This window comes from Neofelis nebulosa, chromosome 2 (genome assembly GCF_028018385.1).
Source record: "Neofelis nebulosa isolate mNeoNeb1 chromosome 2, mNeoNeb1.pri, whole genome shotgun sequence".
In the NCBI taxonomy this organism is placed as follows: domain Eukaryota; kingdom Metazoa; phylum Chordata; class Mammalia; order Carnivora; family Felidae; genus Neofelis; species Neofelis nebulosa.
This window is the reverse complement of record NC_080783.1, coordinates 204,698,770-204,717,471: the sequence shown is the minus strand read 5'-3', so window position 1 is coordinate 204,717,471 and position 18,702 is coordinate 204,698,770. Positions and strand designations below refer to the sequence as shown.

Here is an 18,702-nt window from a genome sequence, read left to right as displayed (position 1 = left end):
CTAATGGGGAAGAGGATTCGAATTCCAGCCCCATCATTTACTGGAACACGAGCCTCATGTCTCTGCGCCTCAGTTTCCACACCTGGGAAGCGGGGAGAGCAACAGGACCGCGGACTCCGGACCTGAGTCAACAGGAACTCCCTTGCACCTGGAAGCGCTTATCGAAAGTCAAGCCCTCGCCGAGCCACGCCCCCTCCCCCTCCCCACCCCCCCCCCCGGGCCCCGGGCGCATGCGCCGCACAGGGGCGCCTTTTACGACGCGGCGGCCGCGGTGCGCTTAGCGGCGGAGCGCAGCGAGCGCAGCGCGGCGCGGCGCGGGCGGCGGCGGCGGCAGGGCCGAGGGGACGCGCGGACGGCGGCGTCGCCATGTCGCACGGCCACAGCCACGGCGGGGGCGGCTGTCGCTGCGCCGCCGAGCGGGAGGAGCCGCCCGAACAGCGCGGCCTGGCCTACGGCCTGTACCTGCGCATCGACCTGGAGCGGCTGCAGTGCCTCAACGAGAGTCGCGAGGGCAGCGGCCGCGGCGTCTTCAAGCCGTGGGAGGAGCGGACCGACCGCTCCAAGGTGGGCCTTTCGGGGCCTGGGGCGGGCGGGCGGGCGAGGCGGGGACCCGCGCGGGGCCTCAGGCCTCCCGACTGCTCTGTCGGCCTCCGTCCTGCTGTTAAAAATAACGACAGCCCGCTTGCCAAGCGCTTTCCCGTGCCTGTCACCTGCCCGCCCCTGGGGAGGGAAACAGCGTCGAGTCTCCCTATTTTGCAGGTAGGGGAACTGAGGCCCGGAGAGGGAGAGGGGCGCTTTGGCTTTACGAAGCCGACGTTCTCTTCCAGGGCTTTCGGGAGGATGGCTGTAGGGCGTTTTCTCTACTGTTTGACTACCAGTCCCAGTGGCTGCCTGATCATATCACCTGATGAAGACCAGAGACAGCGTAGGCAGATGAAGCGTGTTATCCTATCTAGAGCCTTTACCGTTGTGGGGTCACAGAGCCATTTAAAAGCTGTGGACCCCATAGGCACATACTTTTGCACAGTTTCGGGCTCGTCGAGCCTGGAGGTTCATTCATGGGCTCCCCATTTAAGAACCCTCTGAGAGGATGGCCTGTAGACTTTTGTTAGCATCAAGGCAGTAAGTGCTGAAAAACCGAGGGAGGTCGACTATTTATTTGCATTGCACTCCCAGTTGTAGAACAGGGTGGAAGATGCCTAAAATTGTAGGCTCTCAGCAAATATTTGTTGCTTTCTCCTCCCCACTCCCCATCCCCTCCAGTTTGTTGAAAGCGATGCAGATGAAGAGCTTCTGTTTAATATTCCGTAAGTACCTCCTTGGTGTTTGCCTCAGGCTAGATAGGCTGTACCCAGAATCCTTATCACGATTCACTCACTGGTTGTGTCAAGAGCACACATCTGTTTCTAGAAATGGGGGAGATTACAGTGTGGTGGGTTTGAGGAGGAAAGGGTAAAGATGTTTCGGTTGAAAGATAACTGAGAAGCCGTGGTAACTTTCTTAGAATTGCAGGATGCCAGAGGCAGACAGGATCTTAGAAATTTTCTGGTACAAGTCTGACACATGAGTCACCTGAAACCCAGGAAGGGGAAGGGTCTTGCCTGGGGTCACGCAGCTAAGCAGAAGTTCAAACCCAGGTTGACAACTTCTTTTGCATCCTGGCAGATTTACAGGCAATGTCAAGCTCAAAGGCATCATTATAATGGGAGAGGACGATGACTCACACCCCTCTGAGATGAGACTGTAAGTGGCAAGGCCTTCAAGAAGCCTCGGAGTTCTCTTTTCTCTGGTAGCACTTTATTCCAGAATGATCCCCTTTTTTTTTGTTTTCTACTGGGTTAAATATCCCCTCCTCCCCCTCTTAAAAATCTTGATCTTGTTCTGCATCAGAATACACTTATCTCTTCCTGAATTAACGACTTTTTTAGATTAAGTGTCTTTAAGGCCAACAGCTTGTGTCTTTTCAAAATGCTTTTGCTGTGCCAACCATTCATCCAGAGAGCATCCTATAAATGCCAATTGTTGATGACTTTGCAGTTTCCTTAGTAACCCAGCTGCAGATCTCAAATGGTCTTTATGGTTTCTACTCCTGGGGTTAGTTTCCAAATTTACCCTTGTTATTTCACACAGTTAAAAATCTTTGCGTGTGTTTTGTTTACATGGAATTACTCCATCTGAGTGTGCATGCCCTTTAGCGAGCAAAGTTCCGTAGGCCTCTTGCGGTACAGGAATCTGTTGCCACCAGGGCTGGTGCCCCTTATTTGACAGCTTGCCTTATTCCAGCATAGCCTTCCTAAAAGAAGGGGCAAACTTTTGAGTGCTGGAGAAACAAATACCAGAAGAACTTCACATTTTAAAGAATTTCTTCTGAAAACGTTTAAATGAGAAATTTAAGAAATTCACACTTTTTGAATGTTAGAAACATAAATTTGAAAGCAAACCCACATATGTAATCATTTTAAGGGAACAGTACATTTGAGTTGATGGTTTTGGAGACTTGTTTACTGGGGAGATGGGCTGGCTTGAGAAAACTAGAAATCCATGTTGCATTGTGGTTAAGAGGGGGCTCTGGAATAAACTGCTTGGGTTCCAGTTCTGTCTGTACCACTTGCTGGCTCCGTGACTGTGGGGCATTACTTACCTTCTCTTTATCTCTGTGCTCTCATATGTAAAATGACAACAGTAATAGTAGGAACTTCGTAAGATTGTAGAGAGAATTAAATGATCTATAACATGTAAAGAGCTTAGAAGAAGTCTGGAACTTCATAAATGCCCAGTTTTGGGAGGGCAGGTACAAATACTTACATAAGACCTCACATCTAAACACTTTACCTATATTACACTTTATCGAATCTAAGATATCATTGATGTAATTATCTTATACACCATTGATAAAGAAAAAACATTGCCTATTCAACTATGACATGCCACTGACACATCTGGAAAAGTTAAATTGGTACTTAATGAAATTTGAACACAGACTAGGTGTTAGATGTTGTTAAGGAATTGTTAATTTTTGTAAAGTGATCTCACTTTTTAACAGTGGTATTTTAAGAAGTCTTTGCTTTTTAGAAATATGTACTAACATGTGAGTGAAGTGAAATGCTTCAGATTGCTTTAAAATATCAAGCACAAACAAAATGGGGGTGATAGGAAATAGGCATAATGTTCATTATTGAAGCTGAGTGATAAGTGGAGATAGAGTAATTGTATTTTTCTCTCTGCTTGTGTATAATTTGACATTGCCCATAGTAAAAATTTTTAAGTATATGTATCTTAAAAGTGATTCCGTTTAATCTCATCACTGTATCAGATATGTACTGTTGCCATCCTCAGTTTGTACATGAGGAAACAGATACAAGAGGTTAAATCACTTGTCCAAAATTATACAGCGGGTACGTGACGGAGCCAGGCTTTAAGCCTAGGAAGTCTGGCTCCAGAGACACTGCTTTTAACTACAGTGCTACGCTGCCTCTCATGATGCTGCTCATAAATGTTCACTATTATTATTCTGTGCATCATGCTTAGAAACACTTTGAAGCAAACACGTGCTTTCTTAAATCACGTGCGTTTTCCTGCCGCCAATATCTAGGCCCCTTCTGTGTGGGTGTGGAGATGGTGGGGGTGTGGCGCAGGTCTTTAGAATCTGTGAGTTATAGAGGAGACAGCTGTTTCTTAGATATTTCTTTGGAAAATTTATTTCTTCATTAGCAGTTTTACTTGACTTTCCAAAGCCCATTGTGAGTTGGCAGCCTTTTGTGCTCTTTTCAAAATGGAAACCCGCAGATACTATGTGTTTAAAGAACTGTAAGACGACTCTATGTATAGGGTAATTTTGAACACAAAAGTTGCTTGAGTGTTAAGTTACCTGCTCTTCTCCCTTAGCTGTGTTTAATGTGTTTCTGCCAAACTATTTTTCTCCCATGAGTAAGCTGTTTTGTTTAACCTCCTCAGCTTGGTGTGAATGTGCTGAGTTGCTGATTTTCTCCATGCATTTGCTGCGTGTGACCTGGTTTGAGCCTTCTCTTTGTATATTGCTTCTCATGTGATCTTAACCCACTCAAAGATGCCACTGGCTTATGTTGCGGTTCTCAGCTCTTTTCCTGCTGGTTTAAAGATATTTGTGTATAAATGCCAGTAAAATGCCATTCCTAAAATTTGATCTTCTTTTGATAGAACTGAAGGCAGTTGAGTCGATAGGCAGTTTTGAAAAACTGAAAAATATGATAATGCACATTCTTGATTTTTCTTCCCTTTCCTTTCTCAGGTACAAAAACATTCCACAGATGTCCTTTGATGATACAGACAGGGAGCCAGATCAGACCTTTAGTCTGAATCGGGATCTTACGGGAGAATTAGAGTATGCTACAAAGTAAGCACTGTACCTGTTTCCATTCTGTGGCTTCTGAGGAACAGCAGGTGTTCATTTGCAGTGAACATATATATGCATTAGCACTTACTGAGCTTGCAGTTTAATTTTGGCCCATCTCCTACTTTCTTAACGTCAGAAACTAGTTAAAACAGTGGAGGGAAGCTTGATCCTCAGCTTGGTCAATTTTTGGCAGAGATGCAGTGCAAGCCATAGGCCTGTTGCACTTGTAAGCAGTTGACAGATCTGAGTGAGCTCCTAGGGTGGTCTTAGGAAAGATGTTTTCAGAATTCCTCTTTGCACAGTGGGCTTACAACAGGCCGAGTTACACATGACCACTTTAGCTCTTCACTGGCTCTCTTTTTCCTAATGGTAAGGTCGGTGAGATCGGCACTGAACTTGCATTAGAATCGCTGCTTGATCATACAGCATTTCTCATTCCTGCTCCTTGAGGGCAGGGCAGCGTTGACTCACTTTTCTATTCTTACTGCCTTGGGCAGGATCTGGCAGATGCTCAGGCAGTGTGTACTGAATCGATTGCTTATCCAAAAGGGAAGAATGAGACCTAAGAGCCCAGAGTGTTCTCTGACATTTGCCCGGGTGTTACCACAAGTTAGAGTTAGAATTGTTTCTGAGCCGGTGGTGAGATATTCATTGACCTCTAACCTGTGTCTTCTCTCCCCATCCCTTTCATTCTCTAGAATTTCTCGTTTTTCAAATGTCTATCATCTTTCAATTCATATTTCAAAAAACTTTGGAGCTGATACCACAAAGGTCTTGTATATTGGCCTAAGAGGAGAGTGGACTGAGGTAAGAAGGGGCAGGAATTCCTGGCCCCCCAGTATATGTGCATATGTGTGTGTATATCTGTGTGTTGCCATATGGGCGCTTCAGGGAACGGAAAGAGAGCAGGTGAGACGCTGCTTGCTCCCAGTCTGTTTATAATTTTTCTTGGTTTCGTTACTGTACACTGTCCATCTCCTTTGGCAGGCTGTCCGTATTTTTTTTTTTTTTTTTAACGTTTATTTATTTTTGAGACAGAGAGAGACAGAGTATGAACGGGGGAGGGTCAGAGAGAGGGAGACACAGAATCTGAAACAGGCTCCAGGCTCTGAGCTGTCAGCACAGAGCCCGACGCGGGGCTCGAACTCACGGACTGTGAGATCATGACCTGAGCTGAAGTCAGATGCTTAACCGACTGAGCCACCCAGGCGCCCCAGGCTGTCCGTATTTTTAACGGAGTTGAAGTAGCCCAATTGACACCAATTCATTTTTTTCACTTTAAGGTTCTTTTCTTTATCCACCATTTTTGATGACCTTTCTTGTGTCAGGAACCAGAGAGAAGATGATAAGATAGACAAGGTCCTCTTCTCATGGTGGCACCATTATAGTGGGGGAATGAATCTTCTAAGTTACGGGGTGAATCATTGATAATGGTCTTTGCAGTCTTCCTAGGATGATTGTATCAGCAGGGGGAAGAGATGGCTTCCAGAAATGAACCTGAGTAAGGACGACTCCACTGTATGGTCTGGGAAATGGCCAGCTGACCCAGCCTCTCACTTTTCTTGCAGCTTCGACGACACGAGGTGACCATCTGCAATTATGAAGCCTCAGCCAACCCAGCAGACCACAGGGTCCATCAGGTTACCCCACAGACACACTTCATTTCCTAAGGCTGGCCAGGGCTCCCACAGAGGCGCTGTGTCAGTGAAGACGTGCAGCATCCTGTTGGGGAGGACAAAGAGATGGGGTTCCGGAGAGAGCTGGCGCCACAGCCTCTGCCAGGCTGTGTCTTTGGGGCTTTTGCTGCAGAAACCCGGCCTATGGAAGATACCACACCACCGGGGAGGGTTGTGTGGGTGCTGAGGGACAGTCGTGGTTCTCTAGGGCCTAGGAATTGAGTCTTGGACTGGTCAGCATCTGGCAGGCATGGATGATGCCTGCCTTTCCAGTCAGTGTGGCCATGGGATCCCAAGCGTCTTGTTGCTTTGTGGCAGGATTTTTGTGTGACTTGTTTTTTTTTAAACATGGAAACTGTTTCCTGGGCTGCAGTAAACTTTCTGAAGCCTCAGCATTGCGTTTCTATTAGCCATCAGGAGGGTCTCCAACTAGAAATACTTGTCCCTGCTTGCTCCTTCTTCCTGTCAGCGTTCAGCATTCTTGTCAAGTTGCCCGGCTTGGAGTTGTCTGTCATGTACTAGTGTCCCATGGTAGCTAGGAGAGCAGGAATGTCCTGATGATGCTTAATAGCTTGAGGAGAAGGTCTTTCTACTGCCTAGGTAAGCAGTCTGGGGAGAGCATGGGCATCATTTCTGTGTTTGTGAGTTATCCTGGTTGGATAAGGTTGGGACTTAGGTAAGATTCCCCTTGGGACATCTTTAATGTTTATTAGCCTCTAACTAGTGTCATAAGCGCAGTGCCAGAAATTGGAGATCTCAGTTTTTCTGTTCATGGCTTTTTATTCACCGTAACTAATAAGCTTCCTAATAAATCTTTGCCGGACTTCATGTTTGTATATTCTTTTGATTTCTTGGCAGTACTGATGAAACTTTTACTTCACAGGAACTGTGTGGAACTTTGAAATTTGTTGTTGTTTTGTACTAGGTAGATCATAAGTGCCACAGTGATATATATTCAAGACTAGATCATTTCTCCGGGAAAGATACAGTGGACTAAAAGCACTCCTACACCCACCCACCCACACTTTGTAAAGAGGAAGGTGAAGTTACAAACTGATGTCCCATTTCTCATGAGAGGAAGTAACTTGAGTGACATTTACAAAGACAAGGGAGAACAGATTCTGGAACTCACCAGAAGAAACGAGAGTAAGGAGAGTAAGTGAACAGCACACGGCAGACCCAAGACCTTGGACTTCAATTTTGTTAAGACAGCAGTTGGAGAGAATTTAAATATCTAAAATGAGATCGGAGATGGTCAGTATTCTCTCCTTTGTAGACAATAGAAACAGTGGATAATGGGAATCAGTGTTGAACCTGATCCTCTTGAGAGAATTCTCCTGAAAGTGTTGGCCCACACTGTTTCCCCAGCCTGTCCAACGGAAAGCCTGCCACCACCGTTTTGTCAAGCCTCAAGATTTCTAAAATGAATCCTGAAATCACCCAGAGTGCAAACACGATTACTGATGCACTAAGGGACCTACTCGTCAGCCACAGCCTCTTTATTTCAGTTGGATCATTTTGGAGATAAAAATATAGGCTATGTCTTTAAATTTGGAGTAGGGGGAAGAGTAAAGTTAGAAATGTTAGAGCAGACTATCCCTTCATTAATTCCACTAATTAAAATCTAATCACAGGTAGCCCCTGGGACTGGGTTTCTGAATATGAAGCTTCACTCTGAAGAATCTGTTCCAGGATGTGAAGAAGGGCCCCAGGATCTCAGGCGATTGGGGGTGTAGTATAGGAGGAATTGTTTACTCTTCCATAAGCAGACCTAGCAGGGATCCTATGTGGGGGGCAGTTACGTGGTCTCCGTGCACTTCTTCCTTTCTGACATCTAGTCTGGGTCTTCGGCTTGTTGCACTTCTCAGGACTCAAAGATTTCCTGCTCAGAATCCTGGTGTTTTAGGCTCTTTGTGACCCTTTGAACACTAAAACCAAACTGCCTCTCAGCCTGGGAAAAGTGCTTGGAGTTCCCAGGTTTACAGTGTTCTTTCAGTTCAAAGAAAAACTGTAGGTTATGCTGGGAGAATGAGTCCTAAGCTGCTTAGGTACCAGTGTCACTCATCTCCTGTTTGCAGGTATCTATGTGTTCTCTTAGGGATGTGGCCTTCGACTCAGTTTGCCTCCCTTTCCAGCTTTTCTGTGGACCCTGAACCCATTTCCACTTTATCAGTGCAGCAAGGAGCAAATGGGAACAACATGAAGCCTTTTTTGTTCTTAACAACCGGAGCTCATTGATGGTATTTTGTGCACCGTCTGCATGGCATTGCTTGTGGGGGGCAGAGCTAAGACAACGCTGCCAATGCCTGTCCAGCTGTCCTGATGTAACCTGTGTTTTCCCAGGGTCCTTTTTGGTCATTACATCCTCACACTGTAATTTTACAGTGTAGAAAGCATTTCCACACGACCTCGTTTGAGCCTAACAACAAAGCTGTGAAGGAGGCAGGGTAGTGGTTATCACCGTGTTTTATAGCTCAGGAAGCAGGTGCAGAGAGGCAGCATTAGTGTTGTCCTGAGATCGCTGTTTCCTTCCCCGCTCTGAGCGGGAGTTTCCTCATCTTTAGAGTAAGACTGGAGGACTAGATGGTCTCTAAGGTTGTCGTAAGTGTGTGATTCCATCCCTCCAGTGTATGATACATCCTGGATCATTCTGAGGATGATTCCATCCAGAAACAGGGCGTTGAGGTCAGTGGTGGATATCCAAGACCACGGTGAAGTGCCACCCGTGAAGGCCGGGAGGTGGGAAACTGTGCTAGGAGAGGTATGCCTCTCCTTCCGGATAGCTTTCCTCCAGGAGGCGCACGGGCGGCGGTAGCAAGCGGGGACTACCGACGCGCTGTCTAGATTCCGCAGGTAACTCCGTGGCTTCATTACGGGGAGTGGCCCCACCGTATCCAACATGGCAGCTTCTATCTGGCGGATCGCCGACGCCCACTTCCGGGTTCCGTACTGCTGGCCAGGCTACTTCCGGCAGCGCGATGGCTGGGTTCCCGGGACTCGAACGGAAGTTCCGGCGGGGGCGGCCGAGGGGGAAGAGAGTGTGTCTGTGCAGGAGAAAGAGGAGAATCGCCCGAGAGGTCTCGAAACCCCCAGGGAGTGGAGGTACCCTCGTCCGGGGCCAGCCGGCGGAGGGAGGGCACGGGGGTGGGGGGGAGAGGGGGAGATCGGAGCACCGCGGGGGTCCCGGAGAGTGGGGAGGGGACCGCAGTTGTGAGGGATGGGGGTGGGGAGTGAGGTGCGAAGAGGCGCTGGCCAGTCCTGGGGACTTTGGGGGGAGAGAGGGGAGAGAAGGCGGCCGGGCTATGACGGGAGGGACTTAGGGTTGAAGTGGAAGATCTCATTGTGGGGCGGGGGCTCCACAGGGTCAAAAGTAGAACAGTCCTTTGTGGACAAGAGAGGGTCCTGGGTCAAGGTAGAAAATGTCACTGTGAGAAGGGGGCGACCCTTGGTCAGAACAGACATTCCCAGTGTAGGGAGTGGGAGAGCCTGGATTAGAGTGGAACTTGTTACCGTGGGGAGCTCCCTTCCCTGGTCAGCGGGGAAGGCATTACTTTGAGAGAGGGGACCCTGGGGTGAGAGGTGGAAGTCTCCCAGTGAGGAGGGAAGGGAATCCCAGCTTAGGACGAAACGTGCATCTCCCATGTGGGAAGAGGGACCCCAGGGTCAGAGGTGAGGGATCCCACGTGGAGAGGTGCACTCAGGGTCAGAGATGGAAGGTTGAAGCCAGTGGGGAAGGTGGGAGGGGTGGGCGCCGCTGGGAAGGGCAGGCGTTTAGGGACAGGTTGCACGAGCTTCTGGGGACTTTGGAGGATGCTAAGGACGGGGAGGAGCCCGCCAGCCTTACATTCTTTCGTGTGTTTGGGAGCCCCAGAGCATGGTCAAACCGGGGGACCCGGTTGGATTCAGGGGCAGTAGCAGCAGGTAGCACCGTTCAGCGGGGCGTGGGGCGCCAGTTGCGGCTGGTGGACGGGAGTTCGTGCGCCTCCTGGAGACCTGGGCAGCCCCCCGGGGCTCTGCGAACGGCTGAGCCGGAAACTGCTTGTGAAGGCTGGGTGGGGGCTGGATGGGAGAGAGGTGGGAGAAAATGTGTGGGACGGTTGGGGGTAGGGGCTGAAAGCATATTTTTCTGGCATTTGCCCCCCCCCCCCCCGCTTCGTTTCCCAGTAGGGCTGAGAGCTGGGGAGGAGGGGACCAGGGGCTCTATTAGAGGCATGATGATTGGAAAGCAGGGAGGAGGCAGTTAGTGGGGGGACGACAGCAGGGGATGCCCTGCCCCTCCCCTCCCGCAGGGTCCCTAAGCCCTACTTCTGCCCCTCTCCAGCAAGCTCAGGCTAAGGGGTGGACCAGAACCGGGGACGCTAGGGTAGCCGCCTCTGCTTTTCAGCCTGGAATAGAGGCAAACTTCCTACCCCCTGTGGCCCGAGACTTCTTTCCTGCCTTTCCTTTGTGGCCAGGACAGAACCCGGGGTGCTTTGGGGGGGTTGATGGCCTGAGTGGGCCCTGGGTTCGAGGCTCTTCTCCTGTGTCAGGAGTCTCTCCCTTGCTCTTGACCACTCCCTCGAATTTGCACAGGCCCCAGCCGTGGAGCCCTGCAGTGTATGTGTGGTAACACCATGTCTGTGCCCCTGCTCACCGATGCTGCCACTGTGTCTGGAGCTGAGCGGGAAACGGCTGCGGTAAGGGTCCTCTCCCACCCTGGGCAGCCCCCAGGCCGGCTGCTGCCGGTAACTGGCTGGGGGGGGGCGTGTGGGAAAGATGGAGGTGCAGTGCGGAGAAGGGAGCAGGCTGAAGCCAGGCGGCAGCGAGGTAATAATCTGTTTGGCTGCTCCTGTACTTCCCCCTAGGCCCTCGGGGGTGAGAGGGCGGCCAGAAGTTGGAGGACAGAGGGGGAGTGAGAGCAGGGGGGTGACTGCCCTCTTTCCACCTCCCCATGTCTCACCCTCTTCCAGGTTATTTTTTTACATGGACTTGGAGACACAGGGTAAGTGAGCTGGAGAGGGGGTGTCCTTTGGGAGGGTGGGGAAGGGCCCGGTGGGCAGGATTAGAGAGGCCCGTGCCCTCCTTTCTCCCTCCCCACATCGGTGCCTTTTTTCCCTTCCTTCCTACAGGCACAGCTGGGCTGACGCCCTCTCCGCCATCCGGCTCCCTCACGTCAAGTACATCTGTCCCCATGCGTGAGTGTCACCCCAGCAAGGGAGGGGCTGAGGATGGGGATAAGCTGGGGGGTGGTCCTGTGGTCCCAGGCCTGTTCTCTCCTGCCAGCTGCGCCCTGCGCCCCGGGCCCGGGGCAGTCGGAAGTGCCACTTTCAGCCTTCGCTCCCGTGGAGCCCGCGGCCCCAGCCCCCAGCCCTAAGGCCTCCTAGACCCAGGGGCCTCCTGTGCCCCTTCCCCAAGTACTCACCGACCGAGCCGGAACCCCAACCCCGTCACGCCGTGTGTCGGGCTCTGCTTGTCTGCCGATGCCCGACCGCAGCCTCCGGCCCCACGTGGCAGGTTGCCTGGCAACACCTTAAACACGGGCCTTGCCTGCTGGGAGGGGCCGCCCCCCCCCCCTCCCCGGGGGCTACTCTGCCCCCTCCCGGCCCTCTGCCGCGGCTCCCTCACCCTGCTGAGCGCCGTGGCCCTTCTCGCCGCCCCTCCCCAGACCCCGGATCCCTGTGACGCTCAACATGAAGATGGTGATGCCCTCCTGGTGAGTTGCAGGGGCAGGGATGGGTGCTGAGAGAGCTGCAGGGGGCCGGCCAGGGTCTTCCAGTAGCGGCCACGCCTCTCCTCCCTCAGGTTTGACCTAATGGGGCTGAGTCCTGATGCCCCAGAGGACGAGGCCGGCATCAAGAAGGCAGCGGAGAACAGTAAGGCCCCGGTCCCTCCTCAGCAGCCCCCTCCCCCCCCACCGGCTCCCCCAGGAGAGCGCCGGGCAGCATCCGGCTCCCTTCCCTGGGGCCCCCCCAGCAGCTCTCGCCCCACCCAGGCATGCCCCCTCCCCCCCCACCGGCCCCCCCAGGAGAGCGCCGGGCAGCATCTGGCTCCCTTCCCTGGGCCCCCCCAGCAGCTCTCCCCCCACCCAGTCATGCCCCCTCCCCCCAGTCAAGGCCTTGATCGAACACGAGATGAAGAACGGGATCCCCGCCAATCGAATCGTCCTGGGAGGCTTTTCACAGGTGAGGGGAGAGCGAGGGGTGGGGGGTGGTAGGAGAGCTGTGCCCTCATGACCTGTCATTCTCTCCTCCCCCCAGGGCGGGGCCCTGTCCCTCTACACGGCCCTTACCTGTCCCCACCCCCTGGCTGGCATCGTGGCATTGAGCTGCTGGCTGCCTCTGCATCGGGCCTTCCCCCAGGTGAGTGTCTCCACGAGTCCCCTCCTGCCCTTCGGGTCTCCTCGCGGCTCGGGGACCGTGCCGAACACTGGCTTTGCCCTCAGAGCCCCGTCTGGCCCACAGGCAGCCAATGGCAGTGCCAAGGACCTGGCCATCTTGCAGTGCCACGGGGAGCTGGACCCCATGGTTCCAGTACGGTTTGGGGCCCTGACGGCCGAGAAGCTTCGGTCCGTCGTCACACCCGCCAGGGTCCAGTTCAAGACGTACCCAGGTGTCATGCACAGCTCCTGCCCTCAGGTCGGTGACGGGGGACCACTTCCCACCCCACCCCTCCCTCCTCCCTCCTCCCTCCGGCTGGGAGCCCCTCACAGCCCCCTCACGATCCCTCCTCACCCCCAGGAGATGGCAGCCGTGAAGGAGTTTCTTGAGAAGCTGCTGCCTCCTGTCTAACCAGAGTCGCTGGCCCCCAGCGCAGGACCCCAGCTCCTGGGGGACGCAGCACGCGCGGCGCCATCTCGGATCTGAGCCGGTCGAGCCCCCGTCCCCACCATCCCTGACCCGTCCTCTTCCCATAGGCCTCTGGGGCAGGCGGGCCCAGGCCTGGCCAGGCCTGCCTCCCTGGCCTCAGCCACCTGGCTGTCTGCAGCAGGGGTGGGCCACCCTCTTCTCCCATTTCCCCGGAGGTGGGCCACCCCCCCCCCCCCCCCCCGGCAGCAGTATTGGAGGGGCTGTAGGCAGCGGGAGAAAGGGGCCCGGCCGCTGACCCACTCACTCAGGACCTCACTCACTAGCCCCGCTTTGGGCCCCCTCCTGTGACCTCAGGGTTTGGCCCATGGGGCCCTCCCGGGCCCCACCTACCACTCCACCCCCCCCACCCCCCCCACCCCCCCCCCAGTGACTCTGCCCAGATAATCGTGTCTCTCCTCCTTCTCTCCAGCTGCTTCTCAGTCATGAATGTGTCCATGGCCCGGCCCCCGTGCTGCTGTGGGCTGCCTGCCCCTGGGCAGGGGTGTTGGTGAGGGGGCAGAGTCCTTCGAGGGGGGCCTTCCCTTAGGCCCCTGAAACGTGGGGGCTGGGCCCTGCCCCTCCCCGCCCCCCCCCCATTGCCCTGTTCCCCCCCCCCGTAGGCCTGGAGCCTGCAGGGCTGGACTGAGGCTCAAAGTCTCCCCCCGCTGTCCCACTCCCACGTTGTCCCCACTCTAGGGCCAGGGGGGAGGTGGGGGAGTTGTGTCTCGTCTTCTGTCTCCATGTGGTTTTGGGTGTTTTTCTTGTTGTATCCTGGATTCCGATAAAATTAAATTGCTTCAACTCTCAGGCTGGATGATTCTGTCCGAGGGGTAGAGAGTGGTCATGTGCAAGAATCTGCCCCAGTGTTAGAAAACTTTTTATTTTAAATACTTTAGAAATCTCTTTCAGAGCAGTATAAATTAGTTCCTGTGTCAGGGCCCTCGTTCCCACATTTGCTTCTGGTGGTCCTGATGGCTTCGTGGAAAAGAGAGGCCCCCAACTCCTGGTCAGTGGAACCCTTGGCCCCCCGCCTGGTGGGCTGAGCAGGCCCGTCTGGGGTTTGAGGTAGGGGAGGCTGAGGCCCTGGGTTGCCACCGGAGGCTGGGGAACAAGCAGGTGTTTCTTTCCGTCACTGGTGCGTGGCAGGAGAAGGTCTCAGGCCTGTGCCCCAAAGCCGGAAGGATTCTGCTTCTGCCAGCGCCACAGATCTTCACCTGTGATGGGGGCAGGTGTGGGGTCAGGGCCCACGTCGGAATGCAGGGCTCCCGCCACCTCGGGCGGCCCGGGGTGGGCGCGCCCAGACCCAGTCAGCCCCTTCCCAGCCCCGGAGCCGGTCGAGCCCCTGTCCCCACCATCCCTGACCTGTCCTCTTCCCATAGGCCTCCGGGGCCTGGCCAGGCCTGCCTTCCTGGCCTCGGGGGTCAGGCCAGCACCCAGGGTCAGGGGTTAGGGCTAAAACTCACACATCCGGTCCAGCCCTAAGGCTGCTGTCCAGCCCAGCTCCTTGAGGGCCAGGCTGGGGTTGGCATAACAGGCAGCCACGTCGCCTTCCCGCCGTGCCACCACCTTGTATGGGATCTGCAAGAGAAGGGGCAGCGGGGGCTTGGCTGAGCCGGCCCTGGCGTCTCCTGCCCCGCTGCCGACCAGGCTGAGAAATGCAGGTGCAGGCACCCTGCGCTAACAGCACTAAGGCAGGTGGTGGAACCAGGCGGCGCTGGGATCCCCGTCAGGGAGGCTAGTGGGAAGGGCCCAGCTCACTGTGACGTTCCGGCCTACCTTCTGCCCGGAAGCCTTTTCCATGGCCTGGACCATCTGTAGCACCGAATAGCCCGTGCCCGTGCCCAGGTTATAGATCTGCCCAGGAGAGGAAAACGGGTTATGGAGCGGGGTGGACCAACTACCCCTCTGGACCCCATCTCCCTCACCAAATTCGCTTCTCCCTTTTCTCCCTACCCGACAGCCACACTGCTCCTTCAGCTTCCTCAAGGCCGCGATGTGGCCCTTGGCCAGATCCACGACATGGATGTAATCCCGGACACCTGCAGAGGAGGTGGTTGGGTGTGGGGGTTAAGTGTAGTCTCTGTCGGACCTCCCTCTCCCCCTGGCTCCCCCTCCTGGATCCTCCTGGTCCTGGGCTCACCTGTGCCATCCTCTGTGTCATAGTCATTGCCAAAGACATTCAGTGCCTCCCGTCGCCCAATTGCCACCTGGGGTGGAGGTCAGGTCAGCTCTTTCCAGGCCTTTGGCACCAGTTGTACCCTTCAATCCTATGGCCACCCCCCTGACCTTCCCCTTCTCCCTTACCTGGGAGACATAGGGCATGAGGTTGTTGGGGATGCCCTGGGGATCTTCACCGATGCAGCCCGAGGCATGGGCGCCTATGGGGTTGAAATACCGCAGCAGCACTGCGTTCCAGGTCTGTGGGACACAGGTCAGATGATGGGGAAGGAGGCGCATGCTGTGCCCAAGCCGAATCCGGAGCTCTTTAGCTGCTTCCGCCCGCCCCCAGGCCTAGTCTCTATCCCCGGAAAGCAGCAGGGGGTCAGGCCCACCCACTCCGTGCTGTGACTTTGGGCAAATCGCTGCAGCAGCTTCCAGAGTCCTAGCTGGGGGTGTTCACGGGAGACCTTGAGTCCATGAGTGGAGCCAGGGCTGGGTCAAGCGTGTGTGTGTGTGTGTGTGTGTGTGTGTTGGGGCGGGGAGGGGGTACCCTCACCTTGTCTGCCCGGCACAGGTCCCGGATCATTTCCTCGATGAAGAACTTGGACTTGCCATAGGGGTTGGTACAGCCACCTGTGGGGTGGGCCTCATCCAGGGGCAGGTACTGGGGATTCCCGTACACGGTAGCCGAGCTGCTGAACACCAGGTTCTTCACCCCGTGGGCCCTCATGATCTGCTCACGGAGGAGAGGCGTCAGTGGCCTCTGCCCCGCACTTAGTCCCACCCCCTTACTCCTTTACAGGTGAGAGGGGCTGAGGTTCGGGCGCTCCCATTTATAGATGGGGGGACTGAGGCGGAGAAGTCAAAAGGGACACGTGTCCAAGGTGGTACAGCTCGGGCCCTGCCTGACTCTGCCCCCCAGGCCCTCATCTACCGTGTCTGGCGTGGCCTGCCTGGCCGGGGCCTCCCGGTGTCCGTGTCCTTGCCACACGTCTCACCTCCAGAAGCTGAATGGTTCCTGTCAGGTTAACTCTGTAATAATCCAGAGGCTTCTGCACGGACTCTCCCACGGCCTTGAGACCCGCAAAGTGGATGACTGCCATAAAGTGATGCTGCAGGTGCAAAGCCAGGGTCAGACGTTGCTTTACAGGCCCTGGCCCTTGGCAGGGCCCCCTGCCTGCCTGCCAAGCACTGACCTTCTTGAAGAGACGCTGTAGGGCTGCCTGGTCCAAGATGTCCATCTCCTCAAACTCCACAGAGCGGCCTGTCAGCTCCTGAACCCGCTGTAGGCTCTCAGGCATGGAGCCCCTTCCTGGTTGGACACATGGAGACCGTCAAAGGAGAAGACGGGTCCTGGGTTCCCAAGGGACTAGCCTGATATATATATATATATATATATATATATATATATATATATGTCTGTGTGTCTGTCACCCCTAGTAGGTGGAGGTAGAACAAAAGGTTTTCCTTCCGTCCCTGCCCAAAGCCCTAGCCCCCCACCCCTGTGCTCACCACGGATGGCATTATGGAAATTGTCAATGACCACAGGCAGATAGCCGGCCTCCAGCAGTTCCAGCACCGTGTGGCTGCCGATGTAGCCAGCGCCGCCTGTCACCAGCACCTTCTCTGCCATCGCACCTGGCACAGAACACAGTGTCAGAGGTGGTTGAGATGGCCCACTCAGGGACCCGCCTAACGTCCGAGGGAGGCAGTAGTGTGTCCCAGCTAATAGGGTGGATCTGGAATCAGCCCTGGTCCGGGTCTGGACATCATCTCTTTCTGGCCTTAGGCCTTGGAAATCACTTATCCTCTCTGCCTCAGTTTCCGTCTTTAGAAAATGGGAGTTGATAACTACAAACATGATGCAATCGTGTGAGGCTCACGTGAGTGATTTGAAACGCCCACAATGTGGCACAGGTGGGGAGACTGGTGCACGGGCACCACAATCCTGGTCCCAATTTACCTGTGATTGAGAAGATGAAACCTAAGGCCCCCAAGGTGTCTGGGGACTAGACAGTCCTGGCCCGAAGGACACACAGCCAGCAGCACTGGGACTCCCAAGAGCCCAGGAAGAGGTTCTGTCTGCTCAAATTCAGGCCTTCCCAGTCTCTCTGCCATCACTAGGTGTAAAGTGGCCCAGTGATTAATACCTCCCGCTCCAGGCAGCTCCCCTGACTCCCACAAGAGTCAGCTGGGAGGAAGCAGGAAAGGTACCAACTGGCCACAGGGTGGGGTCCTTTGCCAGGCCCACTGGAGCCCGACTCTGGGGCTGCAGCACCACAGTCCCGGAGTGGGCCCCACCCGCCCCAGGTCATTCAGGCTGGCTCAGCCTCTACCAATGCATGCCAGGGCCAGCTGGGTCACTGCCCGCTTGGAGCTAAGGATGCCACCCAACTTTAGGCGGCACCGAGCCGGGCGCTGTAGACGTGGCCCTGGTCCCGACTCCACTGCCAGGCGTGCACCTCCGCCCTGAGCAAACTCTGTGGGCGGAGAGGGGGAGCGGGTAGGGAACCCCAGACACTGAGGCCTTTCATTCGGTGTGGCCTGGCCCGCAGCCGCCTTCCTCCTGGCTGCTTCAGCCCCCTTCTGGGCTTATTCACTCCCACCCACTTGACTGCGCTCCTGCTGAGTGGCGGGGCTCCTACCGGGCACTTCTGCATTTTTCTCCCTGTGTTCCCCCAACATCCTAATGAGGCAAGTGTCAGTGCCGGCACTTTACCGAGAAGGATACTAAGGTCAGAGAGGTCAAGTAATTTGCCCGAGGACACACAGCTACTATAGCCGCCCTAGAATCCGGATCTCCAGGTTCACAGCCAGCCAACCTCGCACTTCACCCTTCCCCCCATGGCTTCCCGCTGGACTCTGCTCCCGACGCCAAGACCGCCCCCGCCCCCACCCCGCCTCGCGGAAGCCCGAAAAGTGGTCGCGGAGGGGCCCCGGGAGGCAGGAAGGGTGGTGAGGTCGAACTCGCCCCGGACCGACGGAGTGACCTCGGTCGGATGTCGCCTCCTCGGTTTTCCCAGTCTGCAAAATGGAGGGGAGGAGGCGATGGGCGTCGGGCTGGGATGCGGGCCGTGGCTCCGAGGGGGCCGAGCTCGGAGCTCCCGGGTCGGGAATGAATGAAGTCGGGCCGCCCCGGCCAAGGCGGCGGGAGCTGGGAGCGGCACAGGCACGGGCGAGCCCGCCCTAGCGGGGCTCTGCCCGGAACGCGGCCCGGACCCCTGAAACCAACCCTCGCTCCCCGCAGGCCACCCGGCCCCTCGCGAGCCCTCTAGCCCTCCCCTCCCCACGGCATTCGCCTTGCGAACCTGTTCGGAGCCTCGCGCCCCGCGCTGCTTCCAGCGGCGCCGCCTCCCGCGCTCGGCGCCCGGGTCCCTTTAAGAGCACACGGCCCACCTGGTCCCGCCCCCTCCACGCCCCCAAGGAAACGTGTCACCGGGGAGTGCGCGCTACGGGGCGCCGGGAGGACCAGGGGCACCGCGACATCTAGGCGCCTGCGCGGCGCGGTCCGGTGTCGGAAGGCGGAGGGGAGGCGCGGCCTGGCCCGGGGAGCTCGGCTCCGGGTGCCCGGCGGCTGTCCCGCGGCCGTAGCCACAGGCCGAAGGCGGGGCACCCCCCCTTCCCACCACCCCCACCCCCACCCCGCTCACCGCCCGTTCGCCAGCCTCTC

At 55.6% G+C, this 18,702-nt stretch overlaps 3 protein-coding genes across 6 annotated transcripts; 2 read left to right on the top strand and 1 right to left on the bottom strand.

Moving 5' to 3' along the window:
• The first annotated feature begins 266 nt into the window (after window positions 1-266).
• Window positions 267-6,876, top strand: PITHD1 (PITH domain containing 1). 2 transcript variants are annotated; one of them, XM_058718662.1, is made up of 6 exons: window positions 271-564; window positions 1,264-1,307; window positions 1,666-1,743; window positions 4,268-4,372; window positions 5,071-5,179; window positions 5,941-6,876. In XM_058718662.1, the coding sequence occupies exons 1-6, from the start codon at window positions 367-369 to the stop codon at window positions 6,040-6,042; spliced, it is 636 nt and encodes a 211-aa protein (XP_058574645.1). In that variant the 5' UTR covers window positions 271-366; the 3' UTR covers window positions 6,043-6,876. The 2 variants fall into 2 exon arrangements, with proteins under 2 accessions (XP_058574646.1, XP_058574645.1); XM_058718663.1 differs by lacking the exon at window positions 1,666-1,743 and having other exon boundaries at window positions 267-564.
• A 2,124-nt stretch (window positions 6,877-9,000) lies between these two features.
• Window positions 9,001-13,679, top strand: LYPLA2 (lysophospholipase 2). Of its 2 annotated transcripts, XM_058718660.1 has the most exons (10): window positions 9,001-9,150; window positions 10,621-10,724; window positions 10,998-11,029; window positions 11,157-11,222; window positions 11,693-11,740; window positions 11,830-11,900; window positions 12,136-12,209; window positions 12,285-12,386; window positions 12,489-12,662; window positions 12,765-13,679. In XM_058718660.1, exons 1-10 carry the CDS (start codon window positions 9,027-9,029, stop codon window positions 12,813-12,815), a joined length of 846 nt encoding a protein of 281 aa, XP_058574643.1. In that variant the 5' UTR covers window positions 9,001-9,026; the 3' UTR covers window positions 12,816-13,679. The 2 variants fall into 2 exon arrangements, with proteins under 2 accessions (XP_058574643.1, XP_058574644.1); XM_058718661.1 differs by lacking the exon at window positions 12,136-12,209.
• A 49-nt stretch (window positions 13,680-13,728) lies between these two features.
• On the bottom strand, window positions 13,729-18,455 carry GALE (UDP-galactose-4-epimerase). 2 transcript variants are annotated; one of them, XM_058718656.1, is made up of 11 exons: window positions 18,341-18,455; window positions 16,545-16,670; window positions 16,229-16,344; window positions 16,031-16,144; window positions 15,589-15,765; window positions 15,177-15,290; window positions 15,013-15,079; window positions 14,826-14,911; window positions 14,649-14,726; window positions 14,336-14,450; window positions 13,729-14,086 (listed from the first exon to the last, which is right to left on the bottom strand). In XM_058718656.1, the coding sequence occupies exons 2-11, from the start codon at window positions 16,663-16,665 to the stop codon at window positions 14,028-14,030; spliced, it is 1,047 nt and encodes a 348-aa protein (XP_058574639.1). In that variant the 5' UTR covers window positions 16,666-16,670; window positions 18,341-18,455; the 3' UTR covers window positions 13,729-14,027. The 2 variants fall into 2 exon arrangements, with proteins under 2 accessions (XP_058574639.1, XP_058574640.1); XM_058718657.1 differs by lacking the exon at window positions 18,341-18,455 and adding an exon at window positions 18,023-18,285.
• Between the last annotated feature and the right edge of the window lie 247 nt (window positions 18,456-18,702).